The sequence below is a fragment of the Gallinula chloropus genome (genome assembly GCF_964237585.1).
Source record: "Gallinula chloropus genome assembly, chromosome: 1".
NCBI lineage: Eukaryota > Metazoa > Chordata > Aves > Gruiformes > Rallidae > Gallinula > Gallinula chloropus.
The window spans coordinates 194,877,796-194,900,685 of record NC_140085.1 but is presented as its reverse complement, the minus strand read 5'-3'; the positions used below and the strand labels follow the sequence as shown (position 1 = coordinate 194,900,685).

General features: G+C 41.4%; 1 protein-coding gene across 1 annotated transcript; it reads left to right on the top strand.

Annotated features, from left to right (window-relative positions):
* Window positions 1–346: 346 nt before the first annotated feature.
* Window positions 347–20,770, top strand: CCDC83 (coiled-coil domain containing 83; the record flags this gene model as incomplete). The annotated part of the gene is made up of 10 exons (XM_084275971.1): window positions 347–432; window positions 3,859–3,943; window positions 5,975–6,143; window positions 6,773–6,940; window positions 10,943–11,034; window positions 12,254–12,322; window positions 15,173–15,294; window positions 16,326–16,411; window positions 18,024–18,205; window positions 20,588–20,770. 10 exons carry the CDS (start codon window positions 347–349, stop codon window positions 20,768–20,770), a joined length of 1,242 nt encoding a protein of 413 aa, XP_084132097.1.
* Window positions 20,771–22,890: the final 2,120 nt, after the last annotated feature.

Sequence of the window (22,890 nt, the reverse complement as noted above, 5' to 3'; positions counted from 1 at the left end):
GAACAACTGCTTGTTTGATTTGCAAGAATGTAAAATACAGCCTGCAACAAGGGATTCAGTAATTAACTGATGATAGAAGCACACAGCTTTTCTCAGGACAGCCTTCAGGATGTCCCAAAAACATGTGCCTGAGCGCTGCCCTGGGTAGCATTAGATTATTGTTGTCAGCAAAACATCTTGTTTTGTGCATTTCAGAACTGTTGAGAACGTGTTACAAGTGACAAAGGCTAGTGAGCATATGAGATCTTGTAACTCATTAATTTCTCTCTCTTTTTTTCTCTCCCTCATCCCCTTATTTTCCACTTGCCCTTTAGATCTCACTTCTAGCACAAATACAACAGAAAACATGGAAGAGAAGAAGAAAGGGGAGAATCCAGAAGGGCGATTTACAGTTCCGGAACCAGATTCCCCAGAAGCCTTACTAGAATTTCAGTAAGTTTAACATGTTTGACTCTTCACTCATACAGAATGTGTGAATGGATAAAGCAGATAACAAAGACAATTTATCAGCCCCTGAGCTGATTGATTTTGGAAGTTGTGTACTGTTCTTTTGTGTTCTCATTTTGGGTTTTCAAGGCTATTTTGGAAACAGACACTTTTTAAAAGCATAAGAAAGCATTTAAGTGGGTCAGAAAGAATTTAATGCATTTAGCTTATCACTCAAGAAAAAGAGTTTTATTATAAACAAACAAAAAACCCCAAACCACATTCTTGTCTGTTAGTAGCAAGCTTTTGATCACCATACTCTGAAGTTGCAAGATCACATTTGACTGTATTTTTTTAGATTCTTTTGTGTTCTCAGATGTATATAGTCACTAGCCAGAACCTCAAGGCCTACAGTATGCTCCCTCGGTGCAGCTGAGAGCAGAGCACAATGCAAAGTGGTTTATTTTTAAAATTAGAGAGGTAACTTCATGGTCTCTTAAAATCAAGCAGAGAAAAATAAGAGCTAAGAGAAGAATACATGAAGTAGTTGCAAAATAGCCCGACTTATTTAATCTCCAGCCTCTTGACTAGATGATGGAAAGGAGAAAAATTAAGCTCCATAACTTCTATCAAAGAGACAGAAATTGAAAGGGAAAAACCTCAACAGCCTCCACTATTCAGCAGTTACCAGCACTTAGGGAGCAAGGAGTACTGCCTTGGTGGAGAAATGAAAAGCAGGGTAAGCAAACTGAAGAGCAACAACATATAGTTTTAGTGACATCTATAGGAGTTTAAAGGATTTATGTGGAATTTTCTGTTTAATTTTACAAAGAACATGGCACAGGTTTCCACAGTGAAACAGACCAGATTTTGCTGAATCATGTCACAAATAAATACCATCCAAAAAGTCAAACCAGCCCATCTATTTGGCTAAGAAATAAATGAACTGTATTACAACTCTAAGGGAAAAAAAAAAGTTAACAACAGTGCTTTCTGATATGTTATGTATATTCAAATAGCCAAGAAAATTACTCGTCTGAAGAGGCTTCCACTGGAATGTGTCCTGTACTGACACAGGATGTTTAGTTTCTACAGCAACAGTAGTGGTAAAGGGGAAGAAAAATATTTTTCTATTTGTTTTTATCTTTCTACATCTCTTTCCCTCCTGCTTTCTCTTTTTCCCCTCTCTTCACTTCTGTAATCTGTAACTTCTCTGTACCACTTGATTGATCAAGGCACCAAATCATACAGAATCATAAGGTTGGAAAGGACCTTTAAGATCATCAAGTCCAACCATTCCTGTCCTATGCTAAACCATATCCCTAAGTACCTCATCTACCCATCTTTTAAACACATCTAGGGATGGTGATCCAACCCCCTCCCTGGGCAGTCTGTTCCACATCTCGACAACTCTTTCAGTGAAGAAATTGTTAACATCTAATCTGACCCTGCCCTGGTGCAGCTTTGTGCCATTTCCCCTTGTCCTATCTCCTGTCACCTGGCTGAAGAGACCATTGCCCACCTCTCTACAACCTCCTGTCATGTAATTATAGATGGTGATAAGGTCTCCCCTCAGCCTTCTCTACTCCAGGCTAAACATCCCCAGCTCCCTCAGCTGCTTGTCATATGATTTACCCTCTAGCCCTTTCCCCAGCCTGGGTGCCCTTCTCTGGACTCACTTGAGGACCTCGATGTCCTTCTTGTAGTGAGGAGCCCAGAACTGGACACAGCACTCAAGGTGCAGCCTCACCTCATGAATATACAAGTGAATATCTGTCACATTCTGGTTTAGGATTTATCAAGCATATAATATTTACTTAACTTCAATTCTTGCTTTTTCTTCTGTACCTTGAAGAATGGTTCTGTTCAAAGTGAGTTTGTTATTTTGCATTTTCAGTAATTTTCTGTTTCAGGATTGGTTAGGAACAACAATCCCATTAATTACTTGCCCTAGTAACATCATGTAGATGACTGAAAACTGTCATGGTGCTGGAGAAGAGTGTTGTTTCTAGATAATGAAATCATCTAGATGAAACCTACTATACAGAGCTGAAAATAATCATTTCAAAGGAGTCATCAATCTAGCTGGTTTTAGCTTCTTGAATCTGACAAATACTGTAAAAAATAATCTAAATGGGAAAGTTCCAATATGGAGTAGACAAAATAGCAAATGTTTATTCTATTCATAAAAAAAAATTACATTAAGAAAGTGATGGGTATAGACTGACATTTCATGGAAAACATTAAAGTAACAGAAATTAAGATTATCATCACTGATCAAAATACAGAAAGAGTTTGAAATTGCAGGTAATTTGGGAGGTCACACTGCATGAGCAAGCTGTCCCCTCTGTCCAATAAGTGATATATTTTTGCTGTAGCCCTCACCGCCATACTCCCATTTCTGTGGCCTGGTCTCTCTAACTAATGTCCTCATACTTACTGGAAAACCTGAAGAACACCTTGGAGCACACTGACTCCGGAAGATGCAAACTGAGTAACCTGCAATTTGTATGACTGAGTGATCTGAACAGACAGGAAAAAAATAATATTTTTTAAAAAATAACTTAATACAGTAGAGAGGGGACAAAAATCCTCAAAACAAAACCTGAAGGAACAATAGCTGTTGAAACAGTAAAAGACATTGTGATAATTGTAATACTTGCTTCCATTGTGCTGTCTGGTGAATGAATTCTGGGAACAGAGGGAAAGATTACAGAGAATTTTGCAAACAGATATCATTTGCAATCCAATGTTTCTCATTCTAGAGGAGGGAATACCAGAAAAAACCTTATTTTACAGCTGTGGCAAAGAGGATGACTAAGTAGTCTGTGAAAGTAGTGAAAGCAGTGAGCTAATTCTTTGATAAAAATGTCTAAACATACTTAGAGAATATTACTCAGGCTGCAGTTCCTATTCCTGTAGTGCTTCTTCAGGCTAACAAGTTTTTGGTGTACAAATGCAGTTTATGAAGCTGAAGAAACCACATTTTTAGATTAATTGAATCCTATTTAATTCTCTGTTTTTTTGACCTATATCTGAGTGAGTTGCCTAGGCTTCCCTATAGTGAGGGGTGAGTAATAAATATTTCTGGAGCACAAATAATCATGCCCTAAGAGTGACCTGTGCAACAGGTCAGCTAAACAACATCCAGAAAGTATAAACCAGCTTAAACTTCTTTAAAGGTCACAGAGGAACAGTATAATTGGGGAGCCTATCTCTCAGTAGGGAATGACACCAAAACTAACACAAAGGTCCATAAGTATATGGGAAATAATTTCTTTATGTGTAGTAAGCAGGCAGTAGTATCTACCCACAGGAATCAAGCAATGTGATACAAAAATAAACATTTCAGTACATTTCCAATGCAGCTTAAATAGCATCCCTTTCTCTTCTGTTTTCATAAGAATGTCTCTTTCTTTACTTTCTCCACAGAGTTGAGACAAAAGAGGCAGCAATTGATCGTCTTTTGGTTGATCTGAAACAAGTGGAAAAAAAGAACAAAGAATGTCGTGAAAGAGTGAGCGTCCATGCATCCTCTCCCAACACATTTTAATGTGTTTTTTTTAACTCTTAGCCTCAATTTTGCTCTTTTAATCTTAATACTACATTCACTAGAACTAGTAAATGCAGTGAATTTCTTACAGTCAATGAGACTAGAGTTCATGAGTCAATGTGTTCAAAAATTAGTGTTATCTGAATTAAATGGGACATAAAGCATAAATGTCTGAAATAGAACTATGCAAAAAAAAAATAGAAAAAACAGGAGCTGCAGTAGTAGAACATTGCAGAATAGGGCACAGCAGTAAGGGAAAGGGAGTTCAATGAAGGTGTTCTCCAATGCATACAAGATCCTCATTAACCACCTGAGTGTTTGATATGCAGCAAACACAGGACAGTGAGCCCCCTCTCAGTCGGCAACTTGACTGCAGTCTATTCAGCTGTGCCTTTTCAAACAGTCCTGAAAATGTTCCTCAATATTGCAGTGCACAAAGAATAAATAGTATTAACTTCCTATTTGCCAGTAGTATGAGCAGATCTGACCAAGTATTCAGATTTGCTGACCTCATTTGATTCACTTCTGAGGTAATGGAATTGCACAGGCTTCTGCAGGAGCTTAGTTGTTTTTGCAAGCTTAGTTACAATGAAAACTGAACAAAGAAGAGGGAGCATAACACAATTGTCTAGGTGCAGTTTTGAGGACTGCTTGATGAAGACTCACCTTCTTGTGGATTAAGAGTTATGTTGGGTCATTTTTAGATCAAGGCTGCGTAACTACTGATTGCACCCGAGTGACACTTCAAGGAGCAAGATACATTAACTGTATCTAAAGAATTGTATATATAAAGAACTGTTATGTGGCATCTGATGACTGAGAGCAGTGAACTTCAAAAGTGTGTATCTATATATCTATATCTCTATATATATACCGTTACCTAATGAAAGGAATTCAAATAGCTTAAAACTCCTTACACTGGATCATGTTATTAAACAATGTTGCAGCCTGACTTCCTATAGCAGTGAAACATTGAAACAAACAATGTGTCTCTGTCCTTCCCCTGCCCCATCCTTGCTCTGCTTTTCTAAGATCAATCTGTTCAGCTCCATGGTGGGATCTCTAGAGGTCCCTTTCAACCCCTACAATTCTGTGAGTCTTTGTGATTCTTTCAGTCTTGAAGCCTGGATTGTGTTTCATTGTGGCCTTAACTATCAGTGGAAGCGGCATTTGGTTCTTCTCTTTGCAGACATCTGAAGTCTTATATGGTTATTCCCCCAATTTTCTGCAGGTCTATCAAGGACTCTTTCACAGTTTATACTGTGCAAGGTACTTCAGAGAATGCTTGAAGTGCTGTTTGTTCAATTTAGCCATGTTTTGATGGTTATTTGGGCTCCCTTCTTTGTCTGCTGCTTCATTTTTCTGAGTGGTTTAGATCCTTTTAGAAATGAGGAATGTTTGAGACTCGCTCTATTGCATAGTTACTGTTACAGTGTGGCTGATATATTTACTCCTTTGGGAGCAAATGTACACGATCAGCAATTTCCAATAACTGGAGTGTCACTTGCTAGGGTCAGGGCGAGGTGATATGATCACACTTGTGGAACCAGTAGGCATAACTAATTCCAGCTCTGACAAGACTCTCTGCTGGGGTTACATGCAAGTGACCTGGTTCTCTGACATGTCTACGTGAAGGTGGTTAATTGTCATGAAGAATGTTAAAGCAAAGTAAATAAATCCTACAAATAAAGATTGTTATTAAATAACCTACAGGAACTTTCTTTCCAGGCAACAGGAGACTATTCATATGTAGGAATGTATGGCAGGCGTTTGTCTGTCATTTCCTTCTTATGATCTTGAAGTTACTGAGAAACTTCTGAGATGTGAACTCTCCCTTCTGCTCCATCCTTTTCAAATAGCTATTCAGCTGAGTGGTTTTGCAGTGTACCCTGGCACTGGGTCAGATTTTACTTTTCTTCAATACTTCAGTTTGTAACTTTGAAAACTAAGTTGAAGGTGTTTTAATATATGTTTTCTTCTGTTATTCTTTCATAGAATGACCTTCTAAAGGAAAAACAGCAGGCTCACATCAGGAAGATACTAAGACAAATAGAAAAGGCGGAGAAAGAACAAGATGAGAAGGAGGTTGTAACTAGGGAAGATGTGGAAGAGTCGCTGAAAGAAATGTGGCAATATGTTAAGGACAAAAAACAACTTCTGAAAGGTACATTGTGAGTCATGGAACTGTGGTTTGCAGTTTACACAGTTAGGATTGAGTACTGTTTTTTTTTTGCATTTTAAATAGAGATGCGACTTTCTTGTCTCATAAAAAAGCATAAAACTTTTCCTTCCCAAAATTAAGCTCTCAAAATGTGGTATGAGATTGTGGAGGCTTATAAGTAAATCCGGTAATTGAGTTAAAATTCAAAAGAAATGGGTCTTTACAGAAATCCTGTATATTAGTCTCTGTTTTATGGATGCACTGGCTTCACTGGAAGATTAAAAATAAATAAACTGATAGCAGCAAAAGGAGCAGTTTTGATTATTGAAACTTCTGGCTGCCACCTCTGACGTTCTCAATGGGAGTGAAGTCACATGTGTCTTTGGGTTCAACATTTCAGTAAGAACTGCTGTCTTCCCTTGGCAGAGTAAGGTCATGCTGTTTTCAGCAATGATGGAGGCCTGTGACATTATCTAAGGCTGTCATGTTGTATTGCAATGTAGAAAAGTCACCTTCTTTCTCTGATCTCAGTGAAAATGCCTTTATTAAATAATTTGATGGTGTAAGAATTACAAACTACCACTTCAAGTAGTTGGTAGTGAACTTGTCTTCTGACATTCTCTCTTTAATAGATCTTCATTCCCAAATTGAAGAAACTGAGCAAAGAGTTTCAGTAAAGAAGGCTGAGAGGGATTACTGGTTGGAGTACAGAAATGTAGGAATTAAAGCACAGGCCGACAGGATTATGGATCTGGAAAAAGATATCAGGGAAACCAAAGACAACTTTCACAAGGCTACAGGTCAGTTTACAGCCCACGCAATGTAAGTCTTACAAGCTCTTTTTCTATTACTGTTGGGAATTAATTAAATTATAAATTTATCTTGATTTCAATTTATAGTAATTTAATTCTTCTTCTGCAAGACAGTGCACCTAACATATATGATTCTATAAAATGGAAGAACTCTCTATCTCCATAAAAGTCCCTCTATTAAAGAATTCTAGGAAGTTTCAGAAATTAAGAACACTTTAAGAAACTGATGACCTTGTCTTCTGAAAACTTTTCTTGCAAAATACAGACAACTCATCTTAAAAACGTTACTGTGAAGGACAGTGGTTTTCTGAAAATAAGTCTCTGTGTATTTAGGTCACCTACACACAGATCTCCCTTAGGAGTCATACTTGAAAATGTTGACTCCTCTCTTGTTGCTTCTTACCATGCTATGAGCATTTCACATGTTGAAAACTCCTTTGATGGGAAAGTACCATGAGCTCAGTTTCAAAAGGGTCTGTTGAATTGATCATTCTCGTTTAAATGCAGAACTAGAGGGAGCTGTTCAGCCAGTGGCCTGAATGCCTCCTGATTGCATAGCCTTGTGTATGAGACCCTGCAAAATTGCCAGTAGGGACACATACAAACACTGGGAACAGTTTCAGTGTTGATACAACAGCGGAATTAATTTGAGAGTTTATGTATTCTGGTGCTGAGTGCTTTACAAAGCTTTCTTTACTACTGCATTATTTTAAAATCATTTAAATATTTTGCTGTTACATAACCCACGCTTCTATGGGGAGAAAAATGTCCTGGTTTTCTTCCTTTATGTCCCTCTCAGTATGCATGACCACAGCCAAGCAGCTGGTAGTAACAGGCAGTGACACTGCTCCAAGTGTCTCTGTATATTCTGTGACAACCATTACCAGGCATCAAACTACTGTGGATAAGAGCCAGCTAGCTATCTTTTCATCTCTTGACACATATTTTACCACAATTAAGATCTGCACTGCATTTCCTACGCTACCAGATAGCTTACCAGACACCGACCCTGTATTGAGGAGAGGCTGATATTTTTCATTATGCATTTTCTGTATTCTTAGTCAATTTTAAACTCATTATACAGCTGCTGAAATATGAAATATAAGAGCCCATTCTCTTCTTAATCGAATGCCAGAACGAGCCAGTAGGAACATTCAGTTTGTCCTCCTGTGTGTCACAGGGTACTGAGCTAAATATCTGTGGTCAAATGGAAGTGTATTTATTTGTGAAAAGACTGTTCTGGTGGTACATAGAACAGTTGCCTAATTAACATACTGCAAAAAGATGCTGCCACTACTGGATTTTACTCAGCTTCCTAAAATCAAACTTATAAAGTGGCCGGTGAATACAGTCTTCTACCTCACAAGAATCCCCCAAAACAAACCCAAAACAAAACCCAGAACTAACAAGCTTTCAGAGCGATGTGGCAGCAAATTTGGCTTGTTCACTTCTTTACTGTCTAACAGGCTTAAGGAATGAGCAAAGATGAAGATGTTTCTGTCTCTGTAAGTACCACTGAAAGGCTTGATGTTTGCACAGTTCATGTGGTCTGGAGATGTCAATTTAAGCAAAATTACTGGAGGAAGAGGAAGCAAAAGGGAGCCATACACTTGCATGAGGTGTGGGGTAAACCTTATGGTGATCTTATGAAATGTAACAAGGACCAGTGTAGGCCCCTACACCTACAGAAGAACAACCCAACCACCAGGACAGGTTAGGGGTTGACCTGCTGTGAACCAGTACTGCAGAAAAGGACCTTGAAGTGCTGGTGGACAAGAAGCTCTCCATGAGCCAGCAGTGTGCCCTCATGGGACCAAGAAGGCCCATGGTACTTGGGGTGCATCAGGAGAAGTGTGGTGAGCAGGCTGAGGGAGGTTCTACTCCCCTCCTCCACTCTGCCCTGGTGAGGCCACAGCTGGAGTGTTGTGTGCAGTTCTGGGCTCCCCAGTTCAAGACAGACAGGGAACTACTGGAAAGAGTCTGACAGAGGGCTACCAGGATGACTAGAGGACTTGAACATCTTCTGTATGAGGAAAGGCTGAGACAGCTGGGTCTGTTTAGCCTGGAGAAGAGAAGGCTGAGAGGAGATCTCATCAACATTTATGAATACCTGAAGCGTGGGTGCCTACAGGAAGGGGCAAACTCTTCTCAGTGGTGCCCAGTGACAGGATGAGGGGCAATGGCCACAATTTAGAACATAGGAAGTTCTATCTCCATATGAGAAAAATACTTCACTGGGAGGGTGACAGAGCCCTGGCGCAGGCTGCCCAGAGAGGTTGGGGATTCTTTTTCTCTGGAGACATTCAAGACCCATCTAGATGTTGTCCTGTGCAACCTGCTCAAGGTGATCCTGCTCTGGCAGGAGGGTTGGACTAGATGATCTCCAGAGGAGATCTTCCAATCCCTATGAATCTGTGAAAACAGTGTTGCATTGAGAGAATTAGGGAAAACAGCCTCCTGAGGAAGAGTAGGTATGTCTAAACAGTGCCTCCTTCACTCTTCCAGTACAGCTCAGGTTGTTTAACTACCTGAAAGAATGAAAAGATTCATTAATTATAGTGTGCAAATACTTCCATTTCATTCTGCCAAGACTTGCCCCTGTACTTGGCATTGGTGAGGCTGCACCTCAAGTTCTGGCCTCCTCACCGTAAGAAGGACATTGAGGTCCTTGAGCAAATCCAGGGAAGGGCAACCAGGCTGGTGAAGGGCCTGGAGGGAAAATCATATGAGGAGTGGCTGAGGGAGCTGGGGCTGAGGGGAGACCTTGTCATTGCCTATAATTACCTGAAAGGAGGTTGTAGAGAGGTGGGCAGTGGTCTCTTCAGCCAGGTGACAGGAGATAGGACAAGGGGAAATGGCACAAAGCTGTGCCAGGGCAGGTTCAGATTAGATGTTAGGAAAAAAATTTTCACTGAAAGAGTTGTGAGGGCCTGGAACAGGCTGTCCAGGGAGGGGGTTGAGTCACCATCCCTGGATGTGTTTAAAAGACAGGTAGATGAGGTACTTAGGGATATGGTTTAGCATAGGACAGGAACGGTTGGACTTGGTCTTAAAGGTCTTTTTCAACCTTGTGATTCTGTGAGTAGATGGGTTGGTGAAGGCAGGCCAGCTCCCGCTGTTAAATTAAGAACTAACACACAATAAATGTGTATTTGACTTCACACTGGGTCCGTGACCACTCATGTACAGCCAGACCAGCAATAGGCTGTCTGTAGCACAAGTGCAGAACTCAGCTGAATGTCAAGCCTCTGGAACAAGTATAAAGTTCCATACTTAAAAGAAAATCACTACAATTGCATTCATTCCTTCCAAAGGAGAAAATTCCAGGCAGCACTGGGCTACTTAGAATAGCACAAAGACAACCGAAAGGGAGGATGAAATGGTTCAGTAGTGAGGGACTCGGACTTGAAGCCGAAAAACCTCAGTTTGATGTAAGAAGTGCTTGCCAAATAATCACAAGTGATGATGAAAGCAAGTCATTGAGGTGATTCCCACATTCTTTGTTTTGTCCTGTTGTCAAATTAGGAATTCATGGAGGGTTTAGGTAAGTCAGAAAGTTTATTAGGCTCTGTGTAATAACCCACTGAAAAAATGCCATGTACATAAGATGATCCAGTGTGTTTATAGGCCTAAAACAAAACCCATTCGTACACAAATCTGTCATGTGACTCCAGGACCTCTGCTATTGATAGAGACAAAATTTAGTGTTAAGGTACCAGTATTTTATCAGATAAAGCTAGCAGTGGATTGCTCAGCTGTTGTAGTTGCCATCAGAAATGTGTAAGCCACTTCAGATTGCTGCTGCTGTAGTTGTCATTACTGTCCTTTGGATATAGGAGGGTAATTTATATGGAGAAGAATCTTTGAATCCTTTTCTGTGCAGCATCTATGCTGGCTGATAAGTTCTGGTTCAGGAACAACATGCCAATTATCTGTTTGTTGTCAGGAGAAATTGATGTGAAATATTGATTTCTGATTTTTGTTGTGAAGAATACTACAGAAATGCTCTGGAAGCAGTGAAAGAAGAAAATGACAGACTGTTTGAGAGCCAAGTGAAGTTAATTATGGAACAGGCCCCTGAGGTATTGCTTCTGCCTTTTTAAAAACTGCTAATGGCACCATATTTCATAATATTTAGGATTCATGTGCTCTGAATTAATGATTATTTTGACTTGAATTAGAATTTTCGAATAAACCGAGCGTAAATCTCCTTACTAAACATGTCTCTTTTTTTTTTTTTTAAACTCAGGTAGCAATGAGTAGATGTGAGGGCTTTTTTACAAAGTTTGGGAAACTGAGGCAACACATACTGATATCACTGGTTCAAGAACACCTAACTTTTGCTATGACCTTGATTTTGATGTTTGCGTGGACTTCAAAAAACAATAACACACTAAGAGATAGTCTGCATGGAAATACACCAGTACAGGTGAAGGATTGACCAGCTGGGAAATAGATCTGCAGAAAAGGACCTCGAAGTCCTGGTGGACAAGAAGCTCTCCATGAGCCAGCAGTGTGCCCTCATGGGACCAAGAAGGCCCATGGTACTTGGGGTGCATCAGGAGAAGTGTGGTGAGCAGGCTGAGGGAGGTTCTACTCCCCTCCTCCACTCTGCCCTGGTGAGGCCACAGCGGGAGTATTGTGTGCAGTTCTGGGCTCCCCAGTTCAAGACAGACAGGGAGAGGGTCCATCAGAGGGCTACGGGGATGATAAGGGGCATGTTTTGACCCATTAGGTGTTTAAACTCCTTGACTTCAGTGCTGGGATTTTCAATCATGTGAGAACATAATCTAAAGGACTTTTTTTACTGTGATCTATGGGGGCATCTTCCCTCCCAGTTGTTCCTTTCCACTTACTGATATAAAAAATTGTAGCCTTGGCTCATTAGCATAGACCTCTACATTTTTTAGTTCTCTTGTGATAGATCAGTACTGCCTCATTTGAGATATTACTGGATTTTTTTAATATCTAAAGCTTTGATTTTCTGAAAAACGGGACGATTTGAGCAGTGGTGGGAACACAGCAGAACTTGATGGGCAAAAATCTTTTCATTTAATATGGGAAATTACAAAATATTGGTAAATTGCTCGAGATATAAACTGCACTAGGCTGGATGAGAGAGAAGAAACAGCTGGTCTTGTCGACTAAATCCCCTTGTAATCCCTCAGGGGATGCTGCAGTCTGTTGTGTGGATGTTTCTTAATTACTTCCTGCTAAACAGCAGAAGGTTCTTCTTTATAGAATGCAGCGCTGTTGAAGTCCCGCTCTCAGATGAGATGATCTTAAATTGTGTTTCCTCAGAATGCTGTAAGATACTTAAACAAAAGCAGTCTCAGAGAACTCAAAGAGAACGAATGGCTGAAAGAAGAGGTAAGATGATCACTTAGCACTGAATTCAGGTTTGAAACACCTGAAGTACAGGCACAACTGCTTCCAGTGATGGATATCTGAAGACTGTCATAGGAAAAGGAGAGTGATTGTCCTGTAATTAATCAGCAATCCTGAGTCTATGAATCTGTAATCCTGACAGTGTATGTGAGCGATGAATAAAGGTTAAAGGTGACCATCTATTTTCACAAATGCAGGGCCCGTTTTCCTGCCCAAGCACTTAAGCTATACAATCAAGTATTGTATCTTTCAAGATGGGGATACTAAATAGTGCAAAGGTTCAACCCTGTAAGTATTTGAAGAGAGAGTAGTTTTGGTTCATGTTAAAGTCCTAGTGCTGCCATACTGAAAGGAAATGGATGTGGATGTTGGAAACATTTTTGAAGACAGGGCTTGAGATGGCCTTCAAGGGAATCATAGAATGGTTGTGGTTGGAAAAGACCTTCGAGATTATCAAGTCCAACCATCTGGTCAGCCTTACTAGGTCCAGCACTGGACTATATCACCAAGTACAACATCTACTCTTCTTTTAAACACTTCCAGGGATGGTGAATCAACCACTTCCCTGGGCAGCCTGTTCCAATATCTGACAACCCTTTCAGTAAAGATTTTTTTCCTAATATCCAACCTAAACTTCCCCTGACATAACTTCAGACTGTTTCCTCTTGTCCTGTCTCTAGCTACCGGGGAGAAGAGACCAACCCCCACCTCGCTACAACCAGCTTGTAGGCAGTTGTAGAGAGCGATGAGGTCTTCCCTCAGTCTCCTTTTCTCCAGACTAAACAGAAGACAATAAAGAAACCCTGGAGATGATTAGGACACTGAGGAGAGGAAAATCAAAATCGTACATAGCTGTAATTGATTACTTGATAGCTTTTATACAGTCCTTTCATGGCAGTTTAGAGCTATATAGTAGATACTTGTAACTGTTTGTTATGAAAAACCTTTGTGAGCCAAACTTGGGAAACTGCATTTCCATGGGCAAAGTTTGATGGTCTTTGTTCCAGTCAATACAGATTCTTTGTTGTGATCAAATCTAAGGAAGCGAGTTGGAGGGAGGAACTATCCTTCCCCATCTTTACCACCTCACAATTTAGAACTGAGCAAAACCTTTTGGAAAATTAATAAATGAACTTCTTATTTTTCAGTGCCACATCAACAAACCTGGCAGAGGTTTCTCTGTTTTACTTACTAGTGTAAAATACTTGCCAATATGCAGGGATACAGCTTTCCTTCTTCCCCCTAATGAGCTCTGAGCCTCCATCTTTAACTTTCCAAGGAGAGTGTCCAAACCACAGCTTCTGAGGCAATGAGATAGGGGTCAACAGGAAAGAATTAAAGTTTTAATCCCTATAAGAACCAGGAGCTCAAATCTGTACATCATACCACTGAATGAGTATGAATTCCCTTCTCCTCATCTCACTGAACACTATAGGAATTTTACACACATTAGGCAGTGTCAGCAGGGGACGTACACTTTGGAGTGCTCTTAAGTCCTGACAGGCCCTCTCCTGAGAGTTGAGGGATGTGGGTTTCTTTCCTCTCAACTAGAAGTTTCCTATGTTATGAATTAGTTTCCTATGTTCCTAGTTTCCTCTGTTATGAATTAGTGCTTTGAATTATTGCAGAAAACAAAATTATTATCACTAACTTCTCCAGCCCTCTGAATTCAGCCATTCATTTGCTCTGCTTTTCTTATAGGGATGAAATATTTTCTTCCAGGCTAATGGTTCTATCTAGTTGACAGATTCTTCCAGTATTTTCTTTTGGGGACATAAACCAAAAAAATTCAGTTTTGCCTCAGTTCAATACTTAGTTCAGTGGCCAAACTGAAAATCAACTCTGAAAAGTAACTTACCAAAACAGCCCCAAACTAGTTACCTCTCAAATTTGAAGAGATTTGGAAACTTTAGTCACATTTTTCCATGGTTACTCTGTCACACCGAGATGGTACAAAGCTGCATCACCTCATCATGCCAAGCCACATCCTGTCACTGGTTAATGTCATGTCATTTTCAGTTATTTTTTTTTAATCCCTGGGTAAATGGGAACTAGATTTTTAACTGTAAATCTGAATGGTTTAGCTGGGTTCATTTGGCTTTGGTGAGAACAGATGCATTCAGATCACAGGCACTGTTTGTAAAGATGTGCATGTGACTGAGATTCCTGGGAAGGTCTCTGTCCCACAGTAGGTTCCAATTCTGAGTGAAGGGGTAAGAACTTGCTTGCACTTCAGGACAAGTGAGAAGAATTGTGGGAACAGATAACTGCTGTCCTTCAGTTAGTATATCTTCATGGAAACATGGAGCAATTACCAGGTGAACAAAAAGTAGAACCTGGTGGTTATCCACTGTCATGGCTCCCTTGGACTGAGAGCTTTACCAGTTCTGGAGAAGAAGGTTTTGTGTGTAGGCAGGAATTGGGGAAAAAAACTTGCTGGGAAAGAGTCTGAATTTAACTCTACAAAGAAGGTTTTTTTTCTTCTCTCTCGACTCCCTGATGTGAAAACACAAAAAAGAAAAATCCAGAGCTTCTGTCTCCCAGATCTGTTCAGCTACATATGAGAAAGTCCTGTTGTCAGGGTTGCATAGCCCAAAGGTGTGGCTGTGACTGAGAGAATTGTGCCAGGAAAGGATTCTAAAAAGGGTATGAAAGAACCAGAGAGGCCCTCCCTCTGCCAGAAGATGTGTCGCTTTGTTCACTAAATGTGTGGTCTTGCTGATACATTCTTTATAGGTGAATGCTATTGAGAGAGTTACTGTGAAAGCTTTCCAAAATGGGTAGAGTCTTTCTAAGATTTTCTTGTTGTTTTTTTTTTAAATTTATCAAAAGGTTGAGAGGTACCGAAAGGAAGTTAGTGATTTGAACGCGTCTGTTCAGCTCCTGGAAGAAAAAAATGTCAATTTAGTGGCAAAACTGATTGATATGAAACTTCAGAATCTGAGTGTACCCAGGTAATGTGATGCCTTTACAAACTGAAAGTGATTTAATTTTAATTTTTTTTTAAGTTAATGCCTTCTCCTGCCCCTGGGCCTATTTGGGTTCTCCCACAACAAAGCCAAGGTAGTTTCCTAGTTGAGGAGAAGCAGGATTTGACTAAGTATGTGTGGGTCTTATGTCTGTGACAGTGACATTATAACCTCCTAAATACTGAAACTTGGGGAAGAAACTGGGTTCTTTACTAATCTGTTGAGCCCTAAAACACTCGCTTTCTTTTAGCGGGGATACCACTGGGGTTGGAAAATAGTTTCTTTGTGTTGTAATTGTCTCAGCCCCAGCATCTCAGACCAAGTGCTGAGTAATAGTTTTTTCCCCTTTATTGTTAGCAAAATGTTTAAGGATGTGAAGATTAATATGGAAATATCTGAGGTTTTGCAATCTCAAGTGAAGCAGATGACCTGGTACTGAGTAAGGAAGAGGCCCTGTGATAGATCTGCCCGCAGAAGTGTCTTGTTTCTTTTATACTGAAATTATTTAACATGTTCCCTAGAGGAAGATTAATTTAGCTGCAAAATATCAACACTAATGGTATCAAAAGCACAATGTAACAATGGGAATGATCCATCTTCATTTTCCAGTCCCAGCTCAGTGATTTCAACCATATTGCATCAAAAAGTTCCAAGTCTTAAGAAGTGACCATTTTTCTCTCCTCTCCAAATTTTGGACTGCTTTTAAGTGAGAGCTGCCAGCTGTGGTTTAAGTCTTGGACTGACTGGAGACTACAACATTTGTTTTCTTTTAGTCTCATGAACATAGCTGAATTTTAGTCACTAAGAATAAAAAAGAGCAATGTATGAGCTGCTAAGCTACCTGGCTGCCTCCATCACATTTTTAAAGCATTGCGCTATTCTACATCTGTGGTTAAGGAGTAAGTGGCTTTCAGAAAGGGCACCCTCCCCTCTCACCAAAAGATTTCAAAGGACAATTCAGAGAGGAAATTCAGACCTCTAATCTGAGTTTCACTTCATTATTTTTAATTTTATAGGCATTCATTTCTCACCCAAGCAGCTGTCTTGCAAGAGGAATTTCCTAAGGATGAAAGGAAGGAAATAGAGTATAGACTGTATGCAGGTAATGCACATGCCAGCAGCATGTAAGAACAGATGAATCACTAAACATTTAAATACCTTGTATTTCGGGGGGGGGGGGGGTTGTGTTTTTTTAATCAAACTGCCTGTTTTACATGGTGAACACTTAATTTTCCACTTAATTACAGCCACCACAGCAATGGCAGACCTAAGTTTCCATTAAGAAGATGAAACCACAGTCTGCCTGCAATACAGGTGTAAAATTGAAATTGGTGGTTCAATTGTTGAAGTAATTACACATATAGAGCTAGCCTGGATTGTAATTAATAGGATTGCCCATCATTTGTAATGATATAATTCATAGCTTACCGATTGATATCATCATGACTTAGAATCATAGAAACACAGAATGCTTTGGGTTGGAAGGGACCTCAAAGATCAAGTTGCATCCCCCCCTGCCATGAGCGAGTTGGAGCTAGGTAGACTTCATGATAGAACATGATAGACTTCATTCTATCTCATCCCTGAGAGGACACTCTCGAACTCTACACTGGCTTTCACTTGAAGTTTGCAGTCATTCAGCTTGTGGAGACACACTGGAGTTATATTATAAACAAATCCCTTGCAAGAGCAGAAGGAATTGCACTGAACTCAGCTTGAGCTGAAACACTTGGTAAGTGGTACTGAAGTTTGGGCTGAACCTCCATCTATTCTGGTAGGAAATGTATACACCTTTAGGCAAGAAGGACTGTATGGGTGTGCTTATCCATTCAGGGTGCTTGGTATGAATTCCTTACAATCACATGTTTTATTTACTCCCTTTATGTTAGTAGAAGAAAGAGGGAAAAATAGAAAGAACAAAATTAACGTGAAGAAATAAGTTCCAAAAATGGAAGCCATACAGTTATCAGTACATGAACAGGTCTGTTGAAGTTCTGGGCAGTTCCAGCCACAGGTTGGCATTTCTGGAGCTATTAGGCACCACCAAGCTTGTTGACTAAGGCTTCTGAGTTAGATGTATGTTTACTTGGAACACTTCTGCTCTGGTACCTTTACTAGACCCTTATAGTAGTTACTGGGAGGAGTAGGTTTTGTTCCAATAAGATGGGGTCAAGTCCCTGTCCCAGGCAAACATATATAGCTTGCTATTTCATGTCCAGAATTGTCTTATCAGCCTGAGAATTACTCAACTGCAGATGTGAGCTCTTCTGGGGTTATAAGCAGACTAGCTGTGTTTCAGGAGCTTGTACCTATGTACATAGAGAGATACACACATGGACATAGAAAAAGTTTATACTGTTTTTTGCTGCCTTTCCTATTTTTTAACTCTTCAGGGCTACACAGCATTTTAGTTGAACTGATAAAAGCTGATTTTTTCCCCTACCCCATCCCACAGGTATTATTTCTGATTTCCAATCAGTGCCTGTTTCTGATCTTGATCAGAAATTGTGAACAGAAGTAATCATAAAAATACCAGTGAGAAAACCCAAGCCAATTGGCTTGGAAAGCCAATTAAAGATCTTACCAAGCTGTTCTTTACATTACACTGGCCAAGCCCCATTAAAGACTGCAGGCAATGCTCGTACCAAGTACTAATTCTGAGCTTTGTAAAGCTTAACAATTGCATTCACATCACTGTTCTTCTCTTTAAAAAGCAAAGACAGATGGAGAGGAAAGCCTCAGAAGTGCCACAGTCTCCTGCCAGAAAAAAAACACCTTTCTGGAGAGTCGGTCTGAAATAAAGAGCAAGAAGCTTCAAGATAGGGATGCAGAGCTGTGGGAAAAGTTATTCACTCCAACCTTTGACAGCTTGTATGAAGATGAAAAAGATTTCCAGGTAGGAGTTAAAGTACTGGAGTCTTTCACTGGCACAAATGTATTTCAGTATGGAAACTGAGGTACTGGCGGGAGTCTTCTATTCCTAATGGTGTTACAGCAGGAGAAACACCAGTGGCTCCTACCTAGCACCCAATTCAGATGTTTAACTGTAGGCATCTGGTCTGATTTGAGATGAGCAGGACACTCCCTGTCATTCAGCTGCTGGGCTGAAAGAGCACAGGTTCTGTGTCCTTCCAGCCAGCCTCGTGGATGTTTTGGAAGCCTTAAGGTGTTCCCCACAGCATGAGGCACGTTGTTTTGGCAATTGAACGGTGTCCTGGGAATTAGTATATGTGGGTGTCAGGGTTAAACTCCCCCTAGAAAGAATCCTGGATGTCACCTAGTGACAGTTTTCTCTGGCATTGCACAGGCTCCTTTGCTTGGATGCTGGTCCTTTAGAATTTCTGTTGTGTAGTAGCACTAAAGGATCAACAAGTAATTTATTCCTTTGTCAGAGAGCCAGAATGAAGGTGCTCTGGGGTTGCAAAATACAGGGGTTGAGAAAGTAAAAGGTACATGTCACATGTAAACAGGCAGAGTTTGTGTGGTTCTTGAGAGAGGTGGTAGCACCTGCTTTAGGAGATCCTCCTCGAGCTGAGGTTGTGAAAAGATGATTCCTGGGTGCCTTTGTTACTACACTCTCGGGTTATGAAAACTTCAATACATTTCTAAATAAACTAATTACTCTTGGAAAATACATTACATCACCAATTTCTACTGCAAATTAAAGATGATATCGGTGTGGAGCAGACTGCAGGACATGTGGTGTGAAGATACTTCTCCATAATGTTTCTTTAGATTATTCTGTTCAGACACACTCAGTAAGGAGGTTAAAAAAGCCCAAGCAACCAAAACTAGTAACTCCCCTTTTTCTAGAAATTTTGTGTTTAGTTTCATTAATACACTGAAACTTGTGGCCAGAGAAATCATCTTGTGTCACAGAATTTCACAATATTGTAGGGGTTGGAAGGGACCTCCAGAGCTCATTGGGTCCAACCCCCCTGACAAAGCAGGTTCCCTAGGACAGGTCACACAGGGAGGTGTCCAGAGGTCTTGAATATCTCCAGAGAAGGAGACTCCACACCCCCCTGGCAGCCTGTCACAGCGCTCTGTCACCCTCAGTCTGAAAAAGTTCTTCTGCATGTTGGTGAGGAACTTCCTGTGCTCCAACTTGAGGCCATTGTCCCTTGTCCTGTACCCACAGACCACTGAGAAGAGGCTGCCCATTTCCCCCTGTGTCCCACACTTCAGATACTGATAAACATGGATCAGATCCCCTCTCAGTCTTCTTATCTCAAGGCTGAACAGCCCCAGTTGGGTCAGCCTTTCCTCAGAGGGGAGATGCTCCAGGGCCTTAATCATCTCCATAGCCTCTGCAGGACTCTCTTCAGGAGATCTCTGTCTTTTTTATCCCAGGGAGCCCAGAACTGGACACAACACTCCGTGGGGCCTGACCAGGGCAGAGTAGAGGGGTTTGTCCTTGATCAGAGATTGACTTAAGGAGAGGGTCTGTCCTATAGAGTTGTTACATAGACAAGTGAAACATTTTAAAAAAAACCCAGCCCAACGTGTCCAGGCATTTATGTCCTTGCAGTTGTTCCTCAGGAGATGAATACCAGCTTCACTTCCCTTTTCCTGCTGTTAGCGCTGCAGAGCCACCCCCGCTGAGGGACAGAGGTGCTGCTGGCAGTCTGGTGCTTAATAACAACGAAATTGCAAATGGTGACATTGCATTGGCAACTGTTATGAAAACATTCATTAAATAGGAGTGATTCAGGAGCTTGCACTGTTGGGTTCCTTCTTCTCTCACCCCAGACGTGGCCATGTGGTCCTTCTCCATCCCTTAGGGAACCCACAGTGCACTTTCCTGTAGCTGATTCACTCACTAACCCAGCAGAAAAAGTTGCCTTTTTGTTTGTTCTCCTCCTGAATTAGTCTTCTGTTGTGTTAGTCAACTGAATTGACTCAGAGGTTTGGAGAAGACCAGAGCCAACGCAGACGTGGTGGAAGCACATGGCTGGACTTGGACCTCTCTCTTTTGGCAGGGGATAGCTGTTGGCTTAGTTTGATTCTTCTCACAGAACTGAACTGTGGGAGCAGAGTTTGGTTTGCAGAGAAAGCATTACTGGTGAAAACACAGGGGAAGAGAGGGCAGCAGCTCCCAGGATGAGCTGGCCTGTAAACCAAGCTCGTTAACACCTATATGACCAAACACAACAACCCCAGGGCAGCATCTCTACAGTCAGTTTTAAACAGAAAGTTGCTGGGGTTTGGGTGGTTTTATTGAGGAACAGCTGCTTTTCTATGTAATTGCAGAAGAATACTATTCTTTCTTCTTAAGGAACACTTAAAACTGGGTCCTCTGGAGACACAGCTAATGTGTATGGTTGGAAGAGCCATGCCCATTCATAAAGAACCGGAAGAAATGCTGAGCAGGAACCACGAAGAAAATGGTATTAGTAAATCTGATGGGCACATCACAGCTGAGATGATCAAGGCCTTATCTAAAGGAAATGTTGGATAAAACCAGGCAAGCTGGGCTGTTAAAGTAGAAATGTAATGTTCTCTGCTCATTAAATCTTTGTTCTGTTCTTCAAGGCGTGTGTGGCACTGGGCTTTGTGGAAACTGATTTTGACTTGAGTGTGTGATTTACACACAGGAGTTTAACAAGAGGTACATCTACGTGCAGATGGCTAATCAAAAGGTTCCTTTCCTCACTGCTGGGAGAACTCTCTTGAGCTTCTTGGGCTTCTCAGGCCATGTGGTTGCACATGTATCTAATAAAGGACCCGAGGTACTATTTAGGTTTTGTGGTCCCCACTTGCAGCCTGACAAAATTGGAATTTCCTCTTGATCAGACAGTGAATGAGGCAATGCCGGCTGCCACAACACATAGAACTGTTACAAAATATTTATTACTGTCCTAAAGCAGAATTTAATTTACCCAAGCATAGCTCAACTGTCGCTAGAGATGGAATGTCAGAATGCATTTTATCTGTCTTCCTAAACCTCCTACCTAACCAAAAATAACTGGAAAAAGCATGGAAAACAGAGCATAATCAGTCATCAATTTTCTATTTTCTTCTTTAAAAATTGGCCAGGTCTGGTTTGTGGCTCATCTCTGTGAATATGCATCTTAGTGTGGTGGGTCAATGGGGGTTTTCCCACTCTCGTTGCCCATTGTGGACCCTTGTCCAGAGCACACAACACAGTCACATGGGCACAAGCAGGCTCCTGGCCTGGGTGTTTCCTGTTTAGAAACTTGTGAAAGCACTAAGAAAATCCTATTTAAACCCTTGAGAGGTTTTTTCTTTCTGGGTGGAGAAAGAAAAACCACCAACATCTCAAGTATGTTAAACAAGGTCAGGCTTGATGGGGCTCTGAGTGAAGATGTCCCTGCTCACTGCAGAGGGTTGAACTAAATGACCTTTAAAGGTCCCTTCCAACCCAATGCATTCTGTGATTAACCAACCTGTAGCTTGCAGTGTCTCATCTCACCCTGTACTGCAGTATTCCTGCTCAGCAGATGTCTCCTTGGAGGTGACGGTGAGTAGAACTGTGCTCTGGGCTCCACTGCCTCCAGCTCCTCTGAAACTGGGCTCGCAAGCAGTGGTCTAAAGGTAGGAGCCTTCACCTCTCTGTGAATCTCACTTGTGTCGCCATGTAGTGAACATCTAAATGAGTCTGGACGTGTCCCTGCTGGAGCCCGAAGTTACCCCAGAAACCGAGGCGACCGCGAGTGAACGGGGCTTGGTGCTAGCGAGCTGGTAATGCTTTCAGCAGGAGAGAAGCCTGCCCTCAGCTACACGGCCTTTCTCTCAGCACGTTGTACTGCTCCTCATGAAATGGCTGGCTTGGGAGAGATTAGTTCTGCTAAGTGATTAGTTTAACTTTTCATTTAGGCATGGGATTAGAATATGGCTTATGCCAAACAGCTTTTCAGTTTGAGAAAGGCCTCTCCTTCTTCCCACCACTCCCCAAAGGGCATTTACATTTCCCAGCGATGTAAATGTAGGGCCCATCCCTCAAGCTTCTCTTTGCTCATGCCCATAATACACCACATGCAGGATACACAGGAAGAGAATGCAAACTGGTACCTTGGAAAAAACAAACAGCCTCTTCCCATGACTGTCAGGCCTTTTGCCCTAGCTGTCTGGGTTTGTGTGAGGGGGGTAAAAAGAAATCTGCAAGATGCTAACGAGGGTTTGAGCCACCAGCAGCCTGCACAAAGCAGAAGCAAAACATGTTCAGTGAAGTGCCCTGAATCCCCTTGATTTTTCTAGGATTAATGTTAAGGCCAGCGTGAGGCTTTTGTAGGGAGAAGGCAAGGTCTTGGGCAAAACCTCTCAGGAACGAGCAACATGCTGTAGGACAGAGAGGCCGGTCAGTCTGCTTCCAGGCAGCATGGCTGGTGCTCCTGACTCTTCCTGAAACAACAGGAGTTGGGGTTGGCTGCTCCAGTTACAGGAGTTGCCCTTAAATTCCCAGCATCACTGTTTCTTTACTGTGTTGCCATTGCAGAAGACAACTATAGGACAAGGTCAGGCTTGATAGGGCTCTGAGCGACCTGATCTAGTGAAGATGTCCTTGCTTACTGCAGGGGGGATTGAACTGGATGACCTTTAAAGGTCCCTTCCAACCTA